At 35.8% G+C, this 19508-nt stretch overlaps 1 protein-coding gene and 1 non-coding gene across 3 annotated transcripts in view; one reads left to right on the forward strand and one right to left on the reverse strand.

Moving 5' to 3' along the window:
- Window positions 1-6233: 6233 nt before the first annotated feature.
- LOC120860676 (nudC domain-containing protein 1) overlaps window positions 6234-19508 on the reverse strand; it is a 92540-nt gene continuing 79265 nt past the window's right edge. For both annotated transcript variants that reach the window (XM_040236428.1, XM_040236427.1), the window contains 2 exons: window positions 11024-11183; window positions 6234-8581 (listed from right to left, as the gene is read on the reverse strand). In XM_040236428.1, coding sequence (XP_040092362.1) covers window positions 8289-8581; window positions 11024-11183 — 453 coding nt within the window. In that variant the 3' untranslated portion in view covers window positions 6234-8288. The remainder of the gene's footprint in view (window positions 8582-11023; window positions 11184-19508) is intronic.
- Window positions 9247-9318, forward strand: TRNAC-GCA. Its single transcript has one exon. It is a non-coding gene; the product is annotated as a tRNA-Cys (tRNA).

Raw genomic sequence — 19508 nt, forward strand, 5'->3', positions numbered from 1 at the left:
GTTCCTTGGACTGCAAGGAGATCCAACCAGTCCATTCTAAAGGAGATAAGTCCTGGGTGTTCTTTGGAAGGACTGATGGTAAAGCTGAAACTCCAATACTTTGTCCACCTCATGCGAAGAGTTGATTCATTGGAAAAGACTGATGCTGGGAGGGATTGGGGGCAGGAGGAAAAGGGGACGACACAGGATGAGATGGCTGAATGGCATCATCAACTCGATGGACGTGAGTTTGAGTGAACTCCGGGAGTTGGCAATGGACAGGGAGGCCTGGCGTGCTGCAATTCATGGGTCACAAAGAGTCGGACACAACTGAGCGACTGAACTGAACTGAATACTGGAGTGGGTAGCCATTTCCTTCTCAAGGGGATCTTCCTGACCCTGGCATCAAATCCATGTCTCCTGCAAGCCTTCTGCACTGCAGGTGGGTTCTTTACCACTGAGTCACCGGGGAAGCCTATATATAAATATGTGTGTGTGTGTGTGTGTGTGTGTGTATGTAGTTATGCCATATAGTAAACATATACATGCCATTTTAAAAAGCTAGTCATCCATCAGTGAGCATGTAGCTGTTTTTATATCTTGGTTATCATGAACATGGGGGTAGCTGTTGTTCAGTTGTCAAATCAGGTCATCTCTTTGCAACCCTATGATTGCACACCAGGCTTCCCTATCCCTCACCATCTCCTGGAGCTTGCTTAAGTTCACATTCATTGAATTGGTGATGCCATCCAACCATCTCATCCTCTGTTGCCCTCTTCTCCTTCTGTCTTCAGTTTTCCCCAGCATCAGGGTCTTTCCCAATGAGTCAGCTGTTCACATCAGGTGGCCAAAGTATCAGAGCCTCAGCATCAGTCCTTTCAATCAGTATGCAGGGTTGATTTCCTTTAAGATTGACTGGTTTGATCTCCTTGTTGTCCAAGGGACTCTTCATGAGTGTTCTCCAGCACCACAGTTTGAAAGCATTAATTCTTCAGTGCTCTGCATTCTTTACGGTCCAGCTCTCACATCCATACATGACTTCTGGAAAAACCACAGCCTTAACTATAGAGACCTTTGTTGGCAAAGTGATGTCTTTACTCTTTAATACCCTGTCTAGGCTTGTCACAGTTTTCCTGCCAAGAAGCAACTGTCTTCTAATTCATGGCTGCAGTCACCATCCACCATGATTTCTAGAGCCCAAGAAGAGGAAATCCATCACTGCTTCTACCTTTTCCCCTTTATTTGCCATTAAGTGATGAAGTGATGGGGTCAGATGCCATGATCTTAGTTTTTTTAGCATTGAGTTTTAAGCCAGCTTTTTCACTCTCCTCTTTCAACCTCATTGAGAAATTCTTAGTTCCTTTTTGCTTTCTGCCGTTAGAGTGGTATTATCCACATATCTGAAATTGCTGATATTTCACCTGGCAATCTTTATTCCAGCTTGTACCTTATTCAGTTGGCATTTCACATGATATGCTCTGCATGTAAGTTAGACAAACAGGGTGACAATAAATAGCCTTGTTGTACTCCTTTCTCAATTTTGAACCAGTCAGTTGTTCCATATAAGGTTCTAACTGTTGCTTCTTGACCTGTTCAGGAGACAGGTAAAGAGGCTGTATTCCCATCTCTTTAAGAATTTTCCACAGTTTGTTATGATCCACACAGTCAAAGGCTTTAGTATAGTCAATGAAACAGAGGTAGATGTTTTTCTGGAATTCCCTTGCTTTCTCTGTGATCCAGTAAATGTTGGTAATTTGATCTCTGGTTCCTCTGCCTTTTCTAAACGCAGGTGAGACATCTGGAAGTTCTTGGTTCACATAAGGCTGAAGCCTAGCATGCAGGATTTTGAGCAAAACCTTACTAGAATGGGAGATGAGTGCAACTGTCCAGCAGTTTCCACATTCTTTACTACTGCCCTTCTTGGGAACTGGGATGAATATTGACTTTTTTTAGTTCTATGGCCACCGCTAGGTTTTCCAAATGTGTTGACATCATTGAGTGCAGCACTTTAATAGCATCATCTTTAAGGATTTTAAATAGCTTTACTGGAATTACATCACCTCCACTAGCTTTATTGGAAGTAGCGCTCCCTAAGGCCCATTCACACTCCAGAATGTTTGGCTCTGGATGAGTGACCACACCATCATGGTTACAAGAGTCATTAAGATCTCTTTTGTACAGTTCTTTTGTGTATTCTTTCCATCTCTTCTTGATCTCCTCTGCTTCTATTAGGCCTTCACCTAATTTCTGTCCTTTATTGTGCCCATCTTTGGATGAAACGTTCCTCTGATATTTCTAATTTACTTGAAGACATCTTTAGTCTTTCCCCTTCCGTTCTTTCCCTTATTTCTTTGCATTGTTTGTTGAAGAATGCCTTCTTGTCTCTCCTTGCTATTCTCTGGAACTCTGCAACTAGTTGGGTGTACCTTTCCCTTCCTCCCTTGCTTTTGGCTTCTTTTCTTTCTTCAGCTACTTGTAAAGCCTCCTTAGCCCACTTAACCTTCTTGCATTTATTTTTCTTTGGGATGGCTTTGTTCACTGCCTCCTGACCAAATTACAAATCTCTGCCTACAGTTCTTCAGGCACTGTTTACTAGATCAAATCCCTTGAATCTATTTGTCACCCCCACCGTATATTCATAGGGGATCTAAGTCGTACCTGACTGGCCTAGTGTTTTTCCCTGCTTTCTTTAGTTGAAGCCTGAATTTTTCAATAAGGGGCTCGTAAACTGAGCCACAGTCAGCTCCAGGTCTTGTTTTTGCTGACTGTATACAGCTTCTCCCATCTTTGGCTACAAAGAATGTAATCAATCTGATTTTGGTATTGACCGTTTGGTGATGTCCATGTGTAAAGTCGTCTCTTGTGTTGTTGAAAAACGATGTTTGCCATGACCAGTGCATTCTCTTGGCAGAATTGTTAGCCTTTGTCCTGCTTCATTTTGTATTCCAAGGCCAAACTTGCCTGTTACTCCAGGTATCTCGTGACTTTCTACTTTTCCATTCCAATCCCTTATGATGAACAGGACATCTTTTTTGGGGTATTAGTTCTAGGAGGTCTTGTGGGTCTTCATTGAACTGATCAACTTCAGCTTCTTTGGCATCAGTGGTTGGGGCACAGATTTGGATTACTGTGATGTTGAATGGTTTGCCTTGGAAACGAACACAGATTATCCTGTTGTTTTTGATTGAACACGTGGGTATGTATCTTTTTGAGTTAGTTTTTGTTTCCTTCAGAAAAATACCCACAAGTGGATTTGCTGGATTATATGGAAGTTCTACTTTTGATTGAGAGCCTCCATGCTGCTTTTCGTAGTGGCTGCACTAACACATTTCCACCAATAGTGCACTAAAGTTCCCTTTTCTCTACTTCCTTACCGACACTTATTTCCTGTCTTTTTGAGAACAGCCATTCTGATAGGTGTGAGGTGATAGCTCATGATGGTCTTGATTTGCATTTCCCTGATGAGTAGTGACGCTGAACTCCTTTTCATGTATATGTTGACCATTTGTATGTCTTCTTTTGAAATATATTCAGATCTTCTGTTCATTTTAATTGGATTTTTTACTTTCGAGTTGTGTAAGTTATTTTGGATATTAACTCCTTATCAGATACATGATTTGCAAATATTTTCTCCCATTCAGTAGGTTGCCTTTTCATTGTATTGATGGTATCTTTTATTCTGCAGAAGCTTTTTAGTTTTATGCAATTCCACTTGTTTATTTTTGCTTTTGTGGCCTTTGATTTTGGTGTCAGGTCCAAAAAAAAAAAAAAAAAAAAAAGCCATCGCTGAGACTGATGTCAAGGAGCTGAGTACCTATGTTTTCTTCCAGGATTTTTATGTTTTCAGATCTTATATTCAAGACTTTAGTCTGTCTTGAGCTACTGTGTATAAATAAGACAGTGAATGTGAATATCCAGTTTTGCCAAAACCATGTACTGAAGAAACTGTCCTTTCCCGTTTGTATATTTTTGGCTTTTTTGTTGTTGACCATGTATGGGTGGGCTTATTTCTGGGCTCTCTAGTCTGTTTCACTGAACTTTGTTTCTGTTTTTATGCCAATATGATACTGTTATGATTACCACAGCTTTTTAACACAGTTTGAAATCAGGGAGCATGATGCCTCCACCTGACCTGTTTGTCATAATCCATTATTGACCAGGGAATTTTTGAACAAACTAATACCTGTGGCCAGTGATTTTTATTTTAGCTGACCCAAAAGTAATTTTATTATTTCACCAACACTTTTGGGGTTATTACATTCAATAGTTACACCTGACACCTGTAAAATTTTCTAATTTTTGTAAAATGTGTTTAATCTACTCTTCTACAAAAGCAGAGGAGCACTCTCCAACACTGTGAGAGTGTTTTCACTTTCCGTATCAGAATCAATCACTAAAGTTTGTCATTCTGTTGGTCTAATGTTCACATTGGCTGAATCAGAACTATATTGTGAAGAGCTATCACCTTCTAAAACACTAGTATGTATGCTGCTTGGACGAAGTATCTGCATAAAATTCACTTAAAATTCTTCACTTATTCTTCCCACAAAATTTTGCATTGTGTCAATTCTGAAAATTTTACATTTATACTGTATACAAGACTGGAACAAAAACCTAATGGAGCAAAATGTGACCATATAATGAACCCTTGATCAATTTTAAGCTCTAACAACCTTGCACAATAATGTTAATCCCATCACTCTCTAAAACGACATTAATACATCTCCAGTCAATGATGTGTTGAGTGCTTTGGCTTTTTGTGGTTCCATATAAATTTCAAGTTGGCTCTATTTTTGTGAAAAATCCCATTAGAACTTTAATAGGGATTGAATTAAAGCTACAGATTGCTTTGAGTAGCAACTGCTTCTAATCCACAAGCATGTGATACCTTTGTATTTATTTGTGTCTTCATCAGTTTTGTTCATTGTCTTACAGTTTCCAGTGTACAGGTCTTTCATCTCAGCTAAATTTATTTGTAATACTTTATTCTTTTTTAATGCAGTTGTAAGTGGGATTATCTTATTTCTCTGATAGTTTATTAGTGTACAGAAACTCAACAGATTTCTGTATATTGATTTTTCTATCTGCAACTTTACCTAAATCATTGGATCAAAGTGTTTTTTGGTGGAGTCTTTATCATGGCCTCTGTAGACAGTAACAGTTTTACTTCTTCCTTTCCAACCTGGATGCCTTTTCTTTCACCTAATTGCTATGGGCAGGATTTCCAATATTATGTTGAATAAAAGTGTTAAGAGTAGGCATCCTTGTCTTATTCCTGACCTTAGCAGAAAAAATTTTTTTTACCAATAAGTATGATGTTAGCTGTAGGCTTGTCAAATATGGCCTTTGTTATGTTGAGGTATGTTCCCTCTAAACCCACTTTGTTGAGAATTTTTCTCATAAATGGATGCTGAAATTTGTCAAATGCTTTTTCTGTTTCTATTAACTGTATAATTTTTATCCTTCATTAAAGTAAAGTGGTAGATCACATTGATAAGCAGATACTGAATCATTCTGACATCTCTGGAATAAATCCCACTTGACGTATTGCTGAATTTGGTTTGCTAGTATTTTATTAAGGATTTTTGTATCTATGTTCACCATGGATACTGGCCTCTAAGTTTCTTTATTTGTGGTATCCTGGTATAGTTCTCGTATCAGGGTAGTGCTGGCCATTTCAAATGAGTTTAGATGGGTTCCCTCCTCTTCTACTTTTTGCAAGAATTTGGGTAGAATTAATTCTTTAAATGTTCACCAGAATTCATCACTGAAGTCATCTGGTCGTGGTCTCTTGTTGGGAGGTTTTGGATAACACTCTACTAGTAAATTAAGTCTGTTCAGATTTTCTATTTCCTCATGATTCAGTCTTGGTAGGTTATATGTTTTTAGGAATTTATACATTTTCTATGTTACAAAGTTGTTGGTGTTATAAATTGTTCATAGTAGTCTCTTATGATCCTTTTCTTTGGTTAATTTCTTGACTTTATTATCCTCATTCTGACCCTTTCCACTGCCAACTCAAATTTTGTCTGTTCTTGTATGGGTTCCATCCATGGTTAAACGTCTTTCAAATACAACAGCTTCACAAATCTCCCACCTACTTTTTTACTCAAAGAGAAACTTCACCTAGAATCACTCTACTTTTTGTTTTTAACTTAACACTGTATTATTCTTAGCACTGAGAATATGTTTTCATATACAGCTGATGCCTACTAAACATGTTGATATAATGAATACTGTTAAATAACTCCATATGAAAAACACAAAATTATTTTATTACTATCATAAATACTGTATAAAATTCCCATTTATAATTTATAGTAAAATCAGTAAAACACAAGGTACTACATTCATAGCACTTGTATATACTTCATTTAAACACTAAAACATTGTTTAAATTTGTTTAATTTGAGTTTAAATGTGGGATTCTTGAAACATTTTGAGAAAACATGGCTTGGAATCACTGCTCTAGACCTATTACTCTCAAAATAGACCAATATGCACAAATATTTAGGACGAATAATCCTGATAGGTTTCAATTCAACATTAATCATGTTAAAAACAACATATACAAAGGGAAGAAAATTGATTACCATATGGAAATTTGCATACATTTATATATAGTCATATGGTTAAGCACCACATTAATCTGCCTTTTTCTTAAATTTAAGAGTGTTTATGATCTTTGAGGTAAATTTTAAAGAAAACTTAAATCTGTCACATAAAAGCTTTTAATAGTTCACCATCTAAATAATCTTTTGTTTCATTGTATTTTACAATGATACTAAAAAGCTCTGGAAATATCACCAGTTTATTTTTTGGTCCAGCCATACATTCCCCCCCCACTCTGTTCATGCTGTCATGGTGCTTGATAGCAATTTGTCCCTTTCCTAGTATTAAAAGTACTATCAGGGACTCCACTGTCACTACCAGTTCTTAGGCCTTTCCCAAACTTTGTGTCAAGTACCCCAATACTTCTCTCCAGGAAAATGCATTCTGACAAAGTGTTGAAACATGAATGTAATCCCCATCTTTTTCCTCCCTGTCTGTCTCTCAAACTTATTTTTCCTTCTTTCACTAAAATTTTATCCAGCCAAACACTTGTCTAGATAGGCAAGGAACAAATGTTTCCAATCCTGTATCTCTTTTCTTTACTGTCTCATACTAAAATCTTAATTTTCCCATTATAAAAGTTAATTTGACACTTATGTAAGAAGCATACAAAAATTGTATTCCCAGGTAAATGCACACCAAAAAAAAAAAAAAAAATCCAAGAAGATAATGTAAGAAACTAAAATTCATGGCAAGACATATTTAATGTATAAATAGGATTACTTTTTGAACTGTAGAACTACAGGGAGAACTACAAGGATAAATTATAATTTGTATGGTAAACTGTTATAGTAATGGCTTCCAGTGAATCATTCCACCTGCTATCTGTACCCTTGTATGCTCACCTCTCACACTGACTCTAGACTTGGCTACTTGCTTTGTTCAACTGAAGATGAGCAAATATGATGCAAGTACAGGCTTGATAAACTCCTGTACATTAGGGAATTGCTCTCTTGTAATGTTTTCTCTGTTACGGGAAAAAACACAGTCTAGCTTATTGGAGGAGGAGAGGCCATGCAGAACAGAGATAGTCAAATCACTGAACAATGAAAAATTATAAAATATCCTGTTTTAAACCACTAGAGTTTTGGTGTGGTTTATTATATAGCAATGGGTAAGAGCTACACTTTATAGATAGAACCTATCATCTCTATCTATTCTGTGGAAGACCAAGTAGATTTATAAAAGTTAAAGCTATACTTATTTTGAAAAAACACCTCAGGTCTCTTCAGCAAACTTTAACAATATTAGACCTGCTGTACCTGTTATATATCCCCCTCTACTCCAGCTATTCGGTCCATTTAAAATTACAAGAATCAACATGTTAACTATTATCCTACTGGTACAGAAGTAGAAACTATATCAGCAAACAGAGTACCTGATAAATATTTTTGTTTGAACAATGAACTGTACAGCTTTCATATAAAAGATGAGATTCTCGTCTGTTTTTAAAAATTATACTTGCTAACATTATCTTTACATTTTTTACAGAAGCTGTCTTCTCTAAATTTGCAGCTTCATTCCATAGCTTTTATAGACCCATAAATTGCAAATATATTTCCAATATCTTTTAAAAAATTCACACAAGGTAATTTTATTTAACACAGTAAAACTTAACAGATTATAGCAAAACTGCTCAGCCTTCCAGCTACCACTGAATACTTTGGCAGTGCAGAGAAGCCAACATGTTGGAGTAATTAATTTTCTGTATTTACCTTTATTAAAAAGAGGTTTTTGGTAGTGAGGACAAATAATCTCTCATTTGTTGCTTGAAAGCCTAAAATAGGATCATTGGTTTCTAGGCTTGCTACTTGCTGCTTAGCAACCTGCCCTACTTGCCTGCCTTCCTTCCTATTGTAAAGTACAGTAGACATGGGCGTGGGCTGACGGTAGATGAAAACTCGTCGAAGGCACTCACAAAGGGCTGCATAGGAGTAATTTGGAGCACAGGCAAAAAATTTTTTGTCTCTCTTCGATGCTTGGACATAGCCTGCCAAGAAATATGAGACAAAAAAAGAAAAACTATATATTAAACAGAAGGGGAAAAATGGTGATTTAACATTTACTATTTCATTAATTTTATTACAAATTGAAATGACTAAAAATTTACACCACAGATATTCAACAATAGTTACATTCTGAACCATTAATGACTAGCCACAATCAATCTTTCCCAAATGGTGCAAAAACAAAGCACTAATTCCTAAGAACAAGTGTTTCATTCATCTCTTCAAGAAAAGCACAACATAGTTCCCATGTAATTTCCAGAAATAATTAAAACAAAAAAATCCAACACATTAAACACATGCCAAAATATCTTTAAATGACAATTTAACAACTGAGTACATCAATCACAGAGATGGCATTACGGTATCTTTTTTTTTTTTTCCTTATTTCCTGGAAATAAATGGGAAAATGTTTAGAGGTATTTTTATAATCAACACCAACACTGTAACAGGATTTGTTGTACTTCACCTCTCAGAAGTAGAGCTTTCAGATCAAAAGAAAGTTCAAATATCTAATTTTAAAATTCCATTAGGATAACCTTTGAAAACTAATCTGTAAAAAAAAATCTTTTAAAAATTTATCTTTAGAGCTTAAAAGGGCTTTTATATTCTAAAGTATAAATCAGCAATTTTCAGGTTGGTATATGATTCCCTGGTAGCTCAGATGGTAAAGTGTCTGCCTGCAATGCAGAAGACCCAGGTTCAATCCCTGGGTTGGGAAGATCCCCTGGAGAAGAAAATGGCAACTCACTCCAGTACTCTTGCCTGGAAAATTCTATGGATGGAGGAGCCTGGTGGGCTACCGTCCATGGGGTCACAAAGAGTTGGACATGACTGAGTGACTTCACTTATATGATTACTGAATGAATGTTAAAACCTGAGAGGATGTATAACATTAATATAAATTGAGACCTCACCAAACAATGAATGACCAGAGGAACCATGAGCACAGGCAGATCAATGCTGGTTTTTTAAAAATTAAGCAGGGCTTGGGAGTTCCTTGGACTGCAAGGAGATCCAACCAGTCCATTCTGAAGGAGATCAGCCCTGGGATTTCTTTGGAAGGAATGATGCTAAAGCTGAAACTCCAGTACTTTGGCCACCTCATGTGAAGAGTTGACTCATTGGAAAAGACTGTGATACTGGGAGGGATTGAGGGCAGGAGGAAAGGGGGACGACAGAGGAGATGGCTGGATGGCATCACGGACTCGATGGATGTGAGTCTGAGTGAACTCCGGGAGTTGGTGATGGACAGGGAGGCCTGGCGTGCTGCGATTCATGGGACTGCAAAGAGTCGGACACAACTGAGCAACTGAACTGAACTGAACTGAACTGAAGATGAAAAAGTAGAAGGATACAGACACCTATTTGAGACCCTAGAATTAACTCTCCAGGCTAATCTTGCCAAATTAATGTATATAACATCTCAACACTAGATATCTAATATAATGTTGATTTAACTCAAGCATAATAGAATTCCACTAAACTAGGATTTAGGGATACAAAAGAAGGATCTGAAAATTAAGATAAAGCTTTCCTCTTACTTAAAAAAATCAGGAATTTTAGTAGAAAGGCTAGAAATTATGTGGCTACATTATTCAATCAAACTATACCAGGTCATAAAAATCCATTTGGAGTCGGAATTAACCACTTTAACAGTCTATATTACTAACTATAAGGGACAATTGAAAAAATATCTTCTATAATTAGGGTTGTGCATATATAGCAATCAAAATGCAGAGTTTTACTTCCTGCTGGCAGTTTAAAATAACCTTTCGATAAAGGAACAGCTGTGGTTAATTCATATAAAAAAATTTCTCCCGCACAATACTAATGTATTTTGACATTAAATCAATTATTGCATAAGTCTACAATTACGTAGTTCAAAATGTTTCAAGCCCTACCAGTATTTCCCTTTTATCCTACAGAATAAATTTCATTTCTGCATCACCATTTTCCCTAAGTGTTTGTATTATAATGGCTCTGTTTCACACTTAAGTTCCATGAAAGATGTCTCCTAATGTGCTTTTTAACCTTAGAGCAATTCTATGATTACTGAAGACTACTCTCAAGAAACCTGAATACAAGTTCCATGTAGGGTACTGCCAAGCCCCTTGTTCATATTCTAATACTGTATAGCTTAGCTGGAATAAGCAAGTAATTGATCAGAATGATTCAAGTGGTTAGATAAACACTCTGATTTCTACTCTGTGCTGATCTTCTGCACAAACATAAAAACAAATTAGTCCTGTTCCAAAAGTACTAACATTCATCAACTATGTACAAGCAACCAAATTATAGCACAAATCAATCCAACTGTAATTAGGACAGCTCAAATTTAAACAAACTAAAAAAAGAAACTTAGAGAAAAAAAAAAGACTAATTTTTGATATAACGTCAAAGGTTGTCAAAGAGCTTGCTTATACCTAAAGCATTGAAGGTTGCAATATGCTCCCACATATCATCTTGTTTGCTGGAGTGTGGCTGCCAGAGCAAGGCATCAACATCATGGCGCAAACAGAAGCAGGGCATTTCTTTAGGATCCACTATCACAGAGAAAAGGTACTGGTTGCTTCCAAGATTCACCTAAAATTAAAAGTGACCAAAAAAAAAATCATTTATTCAACAACAAATTATTGTAATTAATAATGATGATGACAACTGACACACAGAACTACATGTCAGCAACTGTTCTAAACTTTTTTCATACCTAATTACCTCTTCATAATGCCCCTGGGAGAAATGTGCTAATGTTAGGTCTATCTTAAAGCTGAGGACAGTTAACTTGCCCATGACATTGAATCCAGAGTCCATGTTCTTAATCACTGCACTATAATATACTATTTCTCAACTGTTAGTAACTCATTTAAAACATAATATAAGCAGAATATATTTTAAGCCACAATACAAATATGAAGTTTACAAATGCTAACTTGCAATAATAACTACCAAGAACGATAGCTACTATGATTTATGAGCACATTCTATATGTCCAGGCATATTATAAATATTAACCTCAATAACCCACAAGGCTGTTACTCTCTTTATAGATGCTTGAGTTACCTGTTCTAAGCTATACAGAAAACCCACAATGCTGGGGTTCAAATTTCAGATCTGTTTATAAGTTATTAACTTCATACTGTCTATTTATAGTAAAATGTAAAGAATGTTTATTATGTTAAAAATTTTATGGCAATATTGATGGTTAAAGGAATTCATTTTAATACAAACTCATCAGGTTGAGACTCATAATTGAATTCCATCCATAGGAATACTTTTCTTAATGGAAAGAAGTTACAGTGATTTTTTCATTACAAATACTGTTTACTAGAGTTAAAAATGCCTAAATAACAGAAATCACACCAAATGTAGGAAACATAAAACACACAGAGTACTTATTAATACTGAATTGTTTCCATGGGTTTTAGAGCAGACTAGAGAATAAGATGTTGGGTTAAAATGCATTCAGCAGGGAAAGCCATGAAGTGGCTCTGCACCAGTCTATTGGTCACAGGAGAATCCAGAGACACCAGCCCAAGCTGTGTTGCCCCAGCAATGCCAGGGGATAGGGCTTTTGGGAGGGGCCAGTGCTTGTTTTCTACAGAAGGGGGACAGGCACACAGGAGTCACAGACTATTTCTTCTCTTTGCGTCCCTTTGCTCCTGAGAATCAATAGCTAAGTGAGGTCTACTTTCAAAATCACTGCCAACTAACTGGCCTTTTATATTACATTTTATCATGTTTTACTGTCAAATTCCATTTTTTCTATAGTTTCAACTGTATTTCTATTGCCTTCACTTTTATAGCTTTCTATGAAACATATGTTTCAACAAATAGTTTGAGGATCTGTCCCGCCAAAAGTGACCAAATTATCCCTTATATAAGATCTGGATCCTTTAAATATACTCAAAACCAAGTATCCAGGAGTTTTTAAAACAAATTATAATAAACTAGTCTGATAATTTACTGTGAGACAAAACATTCCTTTTAAATGAGATGATTTAGACTTTTATCTTTATGTAGTAAGAGACTGTGATAGCCTCAACATTCAAGTCTAGCCTTCCTATTCATTTTAAAGTCCAGTAATCCATACAGCTAAATAAAAAAGTTAATACCACTTAAGATGTATGATACTTATTAGATTGTCAGTGGCCAGGTTAGGAAAAGAAACTTCTAATTCCATTCAAAGAATGGAATATAAGAGTAGAGAATATAATATTGCAATATAAGAGCAGAGAAAGGAACTGCATATAAACACTGCTTTTAAGGTAACACCTAAATAGTGTTTTCATTTTTCTCATGATCGTTATTGGAATCTTCTGACAATTATTTATATCTTTTACTACCTTTTCTTGCCTCACTGATGAAAAGTAAAGAGGGCAAATACCCTGGCCTGTTACCAATCTTAGGGGAAAACAGTCTGTTTTTTTTTTTTAAATCATGAAGTATGATGTTAAATCTAGGTTTTTCTAGGAGGCAATTACCTTCAACTCCTAGTTTGCTAAAAATTTAATGGATGCTAAGTTTTGTCAATTCTTTTGCAGCATCTACTAGAATGGTCAAATAGTTTTCTCCTTTAGTCTGATAATATGCTTATTTATGTTGATTGATATCTGAATGCTGATGAATCAGCCTTGAATTCCCTAAGTAATACTTGGTCATGCTGTATTACCCTTTTTACTTATGGTTGGATTTCATTTACTAATGTTTTACTGAGGAGTTCAGCACTGATATTCATGAGGGATACTGGTTGGTTTTTTCCAGTTTTCTTTTCTTGCCATATCTTTGCTATAAAGGGGTAATACTGGCCTCACAAAACAAGTTGAGAAGGGGTTTCTTCCCCTTTTATTTTCTGGAAGTTTTACAGAATTGGTATTTTTTTCATTTGGTATAACATACCAGTGAAGTAATCTAGGTCTGAAGATTTGTCAGAAGGTTCCTAGCAGTAAATTCAATCTCTTTAACAGATATAACTAATAAGGCTTTCTATTTCTTTTTAAGTGAACTGAGGTAATGCTTGTTTTTCAAGAAATTAGCTTCACTTGTCAAATATATGAAAATAGTTATTCATAACATCCCATTATTACACATTAGTGTCTTTGGACTTGTACTGATGTGTCCATTTTTATTCCTGATATAGTAATCTGTGTTGTCTTTTTCCTTGGCTACTATACCTACTATTTTATCTATTTTGATCTTATCAAAGGATCAGGTTATGATTTCACTGGTTTTATTACTTTTGGTTTTCAGTTTCACTGATTCTACTCTAAGTTTTCTTTCTCCTACTTACTTTAGATTTGGTTTGCTCGTCTCCTAGTTCAAGATGGAAGCTTCAACTAGGAAAAGACTTATTATTCTCATTTAATTCTGTTATGGTCAGAGAACACTGTTTGATTCTTACTCTTTTAAATTTCTTGACATTTTATTGCCTAGAATATGGTCCATTTTGGTAAGTGGGATTTCAACTAGATGTATGTTACACTATTAGATTATTGCCCTACAGTTCTTGGATGCTGCTGTTTTGTTTTTTAATCCCACCCACCTCCACCCTCTTTTGTTTCAGTTCTATTTTTTCTATCGTTAAGTTTACTAGTTTTTTCCTGCTCATATATATTCGACCTTTTCAGTGGTGCTGCCTCATCTTCAGTGGTAGAAGAATCCTAATAGTCTACTCTTGATTTCCTGCCCCTACCCAGACATAAGGATGGTGTTTTAAAAATTATTTTTTTTTCCCCCAGCTGCCGTGGGTATTCTTCTGAGCCCTTAAGATGCTAAGATTTGATGTTCTTCCCTCATCTGCTTAAGGCTTTTGCTACTTGCTTTCCTGCTATCTTCCCCTGTCCCAGTCTTGCTCATCAGGCTCTGGTCAAGGTCCATAAAGAGAATCTGTGAATCCGATGGGTTCTATACCTCTTGCTAGCTCCTCCTAGGCCTTTAGAGGTTTGTTGAATTCTTCTTACCCACTTACACAGTAAACCTTTCTTCTTCCCATATTCAGATGAATCAGCTTTCCTATACAATCTCTTCTTGGTGGTACCTGTTTTTCCTTCATTTCAAACTCATTGGTTGCCATGTAATCTCAGATCTCTGATAAATTTTTTTAAAGTAATGATTTTACAGATTATCCACACTTTTCTTGTTGTTACATTCGGAATGACGTTCTTTCTAGGTTCCTACACCCCAACTGAATTGGAAGTCTCTTGCTTACTGTTTTAAACTTGCCTAAAAAGCAAACAACTTTCAATGAGCAGACTAATGACAGTTCAACATCCACAAAAGGTTCCCTATACCCAAGTAGGCAAACCGTAGGATCTCACACCTAGGCTTCTCAAGGGTAGAAATTAACTAAAAGGAGACCATCTTTTATCCAATGATTTAAGAAATGGTTAGATGTGTTTTGTGTTTGGATAGGTGCATCTCATACTGAATAACGGCTGGCCAAAAACAATATATTCTTTTGTTAAGTCTAAAGGCCAAAAATGTAAACAACACATTCATTCAGCCAGCAAAGAAGAGAAGCGAAAAACATATCCAGAGAGACTACAGTAAGCAGAAATCATGACTTGAAGTATAAAGTGAGTAACAGGTATGAGCAGGAGAAGCAAATAAGATGATGATGTGATAATAACAGCACAGTACAATAGAGCAAGGGACACTTGATTCTCAAGACAAACAGAATACCTTGTCATCACAATTGTGTTCTATTTTCCTAAACAAAATTTCACTTCTCTTTTAGGTCTAACTTGCAAAGGCATTTGTTTTACAGAATGATCATCTATTTCTCTGAGATCTAAAGAGATTGTTTCCACTATTCCATGTAGTCTCCACATATGTTCCCAATAAATATTTATGACTTGAGATAATGAGAGGTCTTCTCTGCTCCTTGTAACCTCTAAAAGCCTAGACTAAAGGATTTTGTCCAAAATAAAAGGAAATCAAAATCAGATTACAAACTGGAGCAAACTAATTTTGCTAATAAGTTAATTAAGTGAATGAAAATGAAGTGCAAAAGTGTAAAGGTACAATGAAAATTACATGCACTTTTATATGATGCTACAGAAACAAAAAAGTATAAGTAGAAAATGTTTGAAGAACAACAAAAACATATCATTAATTTGAAGCAGTCAAGCAGCAGGGAAATAAGACATTACTTGGCATGGGCAATAACCTGTAAGAATCAAGAGCAAGATGTCCAATTCAAAGGGAAATATCTGCAACCTAGAATATTTAGCAAAGATTATCATTTAAAATAGGAGAGAGAGTGAATTTCTCAGAGAAACAGAAACTAAAAGAGTACAGCAATACTAAAGCTATCCTAAAAGAAATACTGAAAAGTCTTCTCTAAATAGAAAAGAAGCAAGAAGATATAAAAAACAGGAAATCACAACTGGAAAGGAAACCACTTAAGCCAGTATAAAGATCAAAAAGGAAAAAGCATGTACTTGTGAAAGTGATTATACAAGGAAGAGCAAAAGCATAAACAAAGATGTAAAAGATATCAAAATGATAAAATGTGGGTAGGCAAAGTAAGGAAATGTGAGTGAGGAGAGTAAGGAAATGTATGGACAAACCTTTTTTTTAAGAATGTGTTTGAACCCACTGTCTAAAGCAATGGGAAATTATAGGAAGCAGTTTACATACTTGAAAAACAGGGTAACCACATATCATAAACATACAATAGATTCACAAAAACCAAAAACAGAACTACAACCATAAAATGAAAACATCAAATTGTTAGGAAAGCACACTGATTGAAACTGCCCACCCTGGCCAGGCACCATAGAAACTATCTGCATGAGTTGTTTTATGACAGGAGATCCTGATAAGCAATATGGAACCAACCAGAAGAGTTAGGGAAAGGTCTAAAGGAGACACTGCATGTCCGTCTACTTCCCAGAATCCCTCTCGCTAGCATCCATCTTGGCTGAGCAATACGTGCGCCACCAGGAAAGACCCTGAATTAGAATGATTGGCCAAAGACCAACCGGAAACTAATCCCATCACCATAAAACCTGAGACTGTGAGCTACGCAGCAGAGCAGTTCTCCTGCATTCCCTACCCTACTGCTCTCCACCCAGGTGTCCTTTCCCAATAAAATCTCTTGCTTTGTCAGCATATGTGTCTCTTCTGACAATTCATTTCCCAGTGTTAGACAAGAGCCCAGTTTCGGGCCCTGGAAGGGGTCGGCCTTTCTACAACAAAATCACTAAAAGGAAAAAGGAAAGAAAAAAGAAACATAGAATCAACTGGAAATCAAAGTTTAAAATGGCAATAAATACACAGCATTCAGTGGACTGAATGCTCCAATCAAAAGACACAGAATGGCAGACTGGGTTAGAAAACAAGCCTACATTATGCTGCATACAAAAGACCCACTTTAGGGCAAAAGAAAAGGAATGAAAGTTAGAGGATAGAATAAGATATTTCATACAAATAAAAATGACAGGAAAGCAATACTTATATCAAGCAAAACAAATTTTAACGCCTCCACTAGCTTTCTTTGTTCACAGTGATGCTTCTTAAGGCCTACTTGACTTCACATTCCAGGATGTCTAGCTCTAGATAAGTGATCACATCATTGTGGTTATCTTTTTTGTATAGTTCTTCTGTGTGTTCTTGCCACTTCTTCTTAACATCTTCTGCTTCTGTTAGATCCATATCATTTCTGTCCTTTATTGTTCCCATCTTTGCATGAAATGTTCCCTTCGTATCTGTAATTTTCTTGAAGAGATCTGTAGTCTTTCCCATCTCTCCTTGTTATTCTGCATTCAGATGCTTATATCTTTCCTTTTCTCCTTTGTCTTTCACTTCTCTTCTTTTCTCAGCTATCTGTAAGGCCTCCTCAGACAACCATTTTGCTTTTCACATTTCTTTTTCTTGGGGATGGTCTTGATCACTGCCTCCTGTACAATGTCATGAACCTCTGTCCATAGTCCTTCAGGCACTCTATCAGATCTAATCTCTTGAATCTATTTGTCACTTCCAGTGTATAATTGTAAGGGATTTGATTTAGGTCATACCTGAATGGTCTAGTGGTTTTCCCTACTTTCCTCAATTTAAGTCTGAATTTGGCAATTTTAAAGATATTACATCCCAAAAATACAGAATACACTTCTTTTCAAGTAGACATGGAACATTCTCCAGAACTGCCCATATACTAGGGTACAAAACTCAACAAATTTATGAGTATAAAAATTATCTCAAGCATCTTTGCTGACCACAATGGCATGAAAGCAGAAATCAACCACAGGAAAACATGAGGGAAAAAAAATTACATGGAGACTGAATAACATACTACTAAAAAAACCATGGGTCAATGAGGAAATTTAAAAGGAAATAAATACCTTGAGACAAATGACAGTCAAAACACAACCATACAAAATCTATGGGATACCACAAAAGCAGTTATTAGAACAGGTCTTAGATATAGGCCTTCCTGAAAATACAAGAAAAGTCTCAAATAAACCACCTAACTTACCACCTAAAGAATCAGAAAAAGAACAAACAAAGTCAGCAGAAGGAAGTAAATAATAAAGATCAGAGAGGAAATAAAAATCAATAAAACCAAGAGTTGGTTCTTTGAAAGAGTAAACAAAACTGGCAAACTTCTGGCTAGGTTCACCAAGAAGAAATGAGAGAGAACCCACATAAAATAAGAAATGAAAGAGGAGAAATATCAACTGATACTGCAGAAAGACAAAAAACAAACATAAAAGAATACTATGAACAATTACATGTCAACAAATTTGACAACCTAGAAGAAATGGACAATTTTCTAGAAATGTACAGCCCACCAAAACTCAATCAAAAAGAAATAGGCAATTTGCACAGACCAATCACTAAAGTGAAATACAATCTGTACTAAAGAAATTTTCTACAAACAAAAGTCTAGGACCAGATGGCTTCACAGGCAAATTCTACCAAAAGAACTTCTACTAATCCTTCTCAAATTCTTCCAAGAAACTGAAGAGGAGGGAACACTCTCAAAGACATTCTATGAAGTCATCATCATGCTGACACCAAAATCAGACAAAGATACCACTAAAAAAGAAAATTACAGACCAATATCTCTGATATAGATGCAAAAGTTCTCAACAAAATACTAGCAAACAGAAACCAACAACACATAAAAAAGACCACACACCACAACTAAGTGGGATTCATCCCAAGTTCACAAGGATGGCTCAACATTTGCAAATCAATCAACGTGATATCAACCACATCATCAAAAAATGACACAAAAACCACATGGTCGTCTCATTAGATGCAGGGAAAGAAAAGCATTTGACAAAACTCAACTTCCATTTATGATAAAAACTCTTGCCAAAGTGGGTATAGATGGAATATATCTTAACATAATAAAAGCTATTTATGACAAACCCATAGGCAATATAATACTTAACAGTGAAAAGCTGAAAGCTTTCAGCTTAAATATGTAACAAGACAAAGATACCCACTCTCACCATTTCTATTCTATTTACTCTTGGAATGCTTAGCCACAGCAGTCAGACAAGAAAGAGAAATAAAAGGTATCTAAATTGGAAGAGGTAAAACTGTTACTATATGCATATCACATGGTACTATATATAGAAAACCCTAAAGATTCTACACAAAAAATTGTTAGAACTGATAAATGAATTCAGCAAGGTAGCAGGACATAAGATTAACATACAAAAATTGGTTGCATTTCTTTACACCAACAATGAAATATCAGGGAGAGAAAATTTTTTAAAAATACCTTTTAAAATCACAACCCCAAAAATAAAAGACTTAGGAAAAAGCCTCACTAAGGAGGTGAAAGACTTATACCCTGAAAATTATAAAACATTAATAAAGGAAACTGAAGATGATTCAAAGCAACAGATGCATCTTGCTCTTGGATTAGAAAAATTAATATTGTTAAAGTGGCCA

This window comes from Oryx dammah, unplaced genomic scaffold (genome assembly GCF_014754425.2).
Source record: "Oryx dammah isolate SB20612 unplaced genomic scaffold, SCBI_Odam_1.1 HiC_scaffold_11163, whole genome shotgun sequence".
NCBI lineage: Eukaryota > Metazoa > Chordata > Mammalia > Artiodactyla > Bovidae > Oryx > Oryx dammah.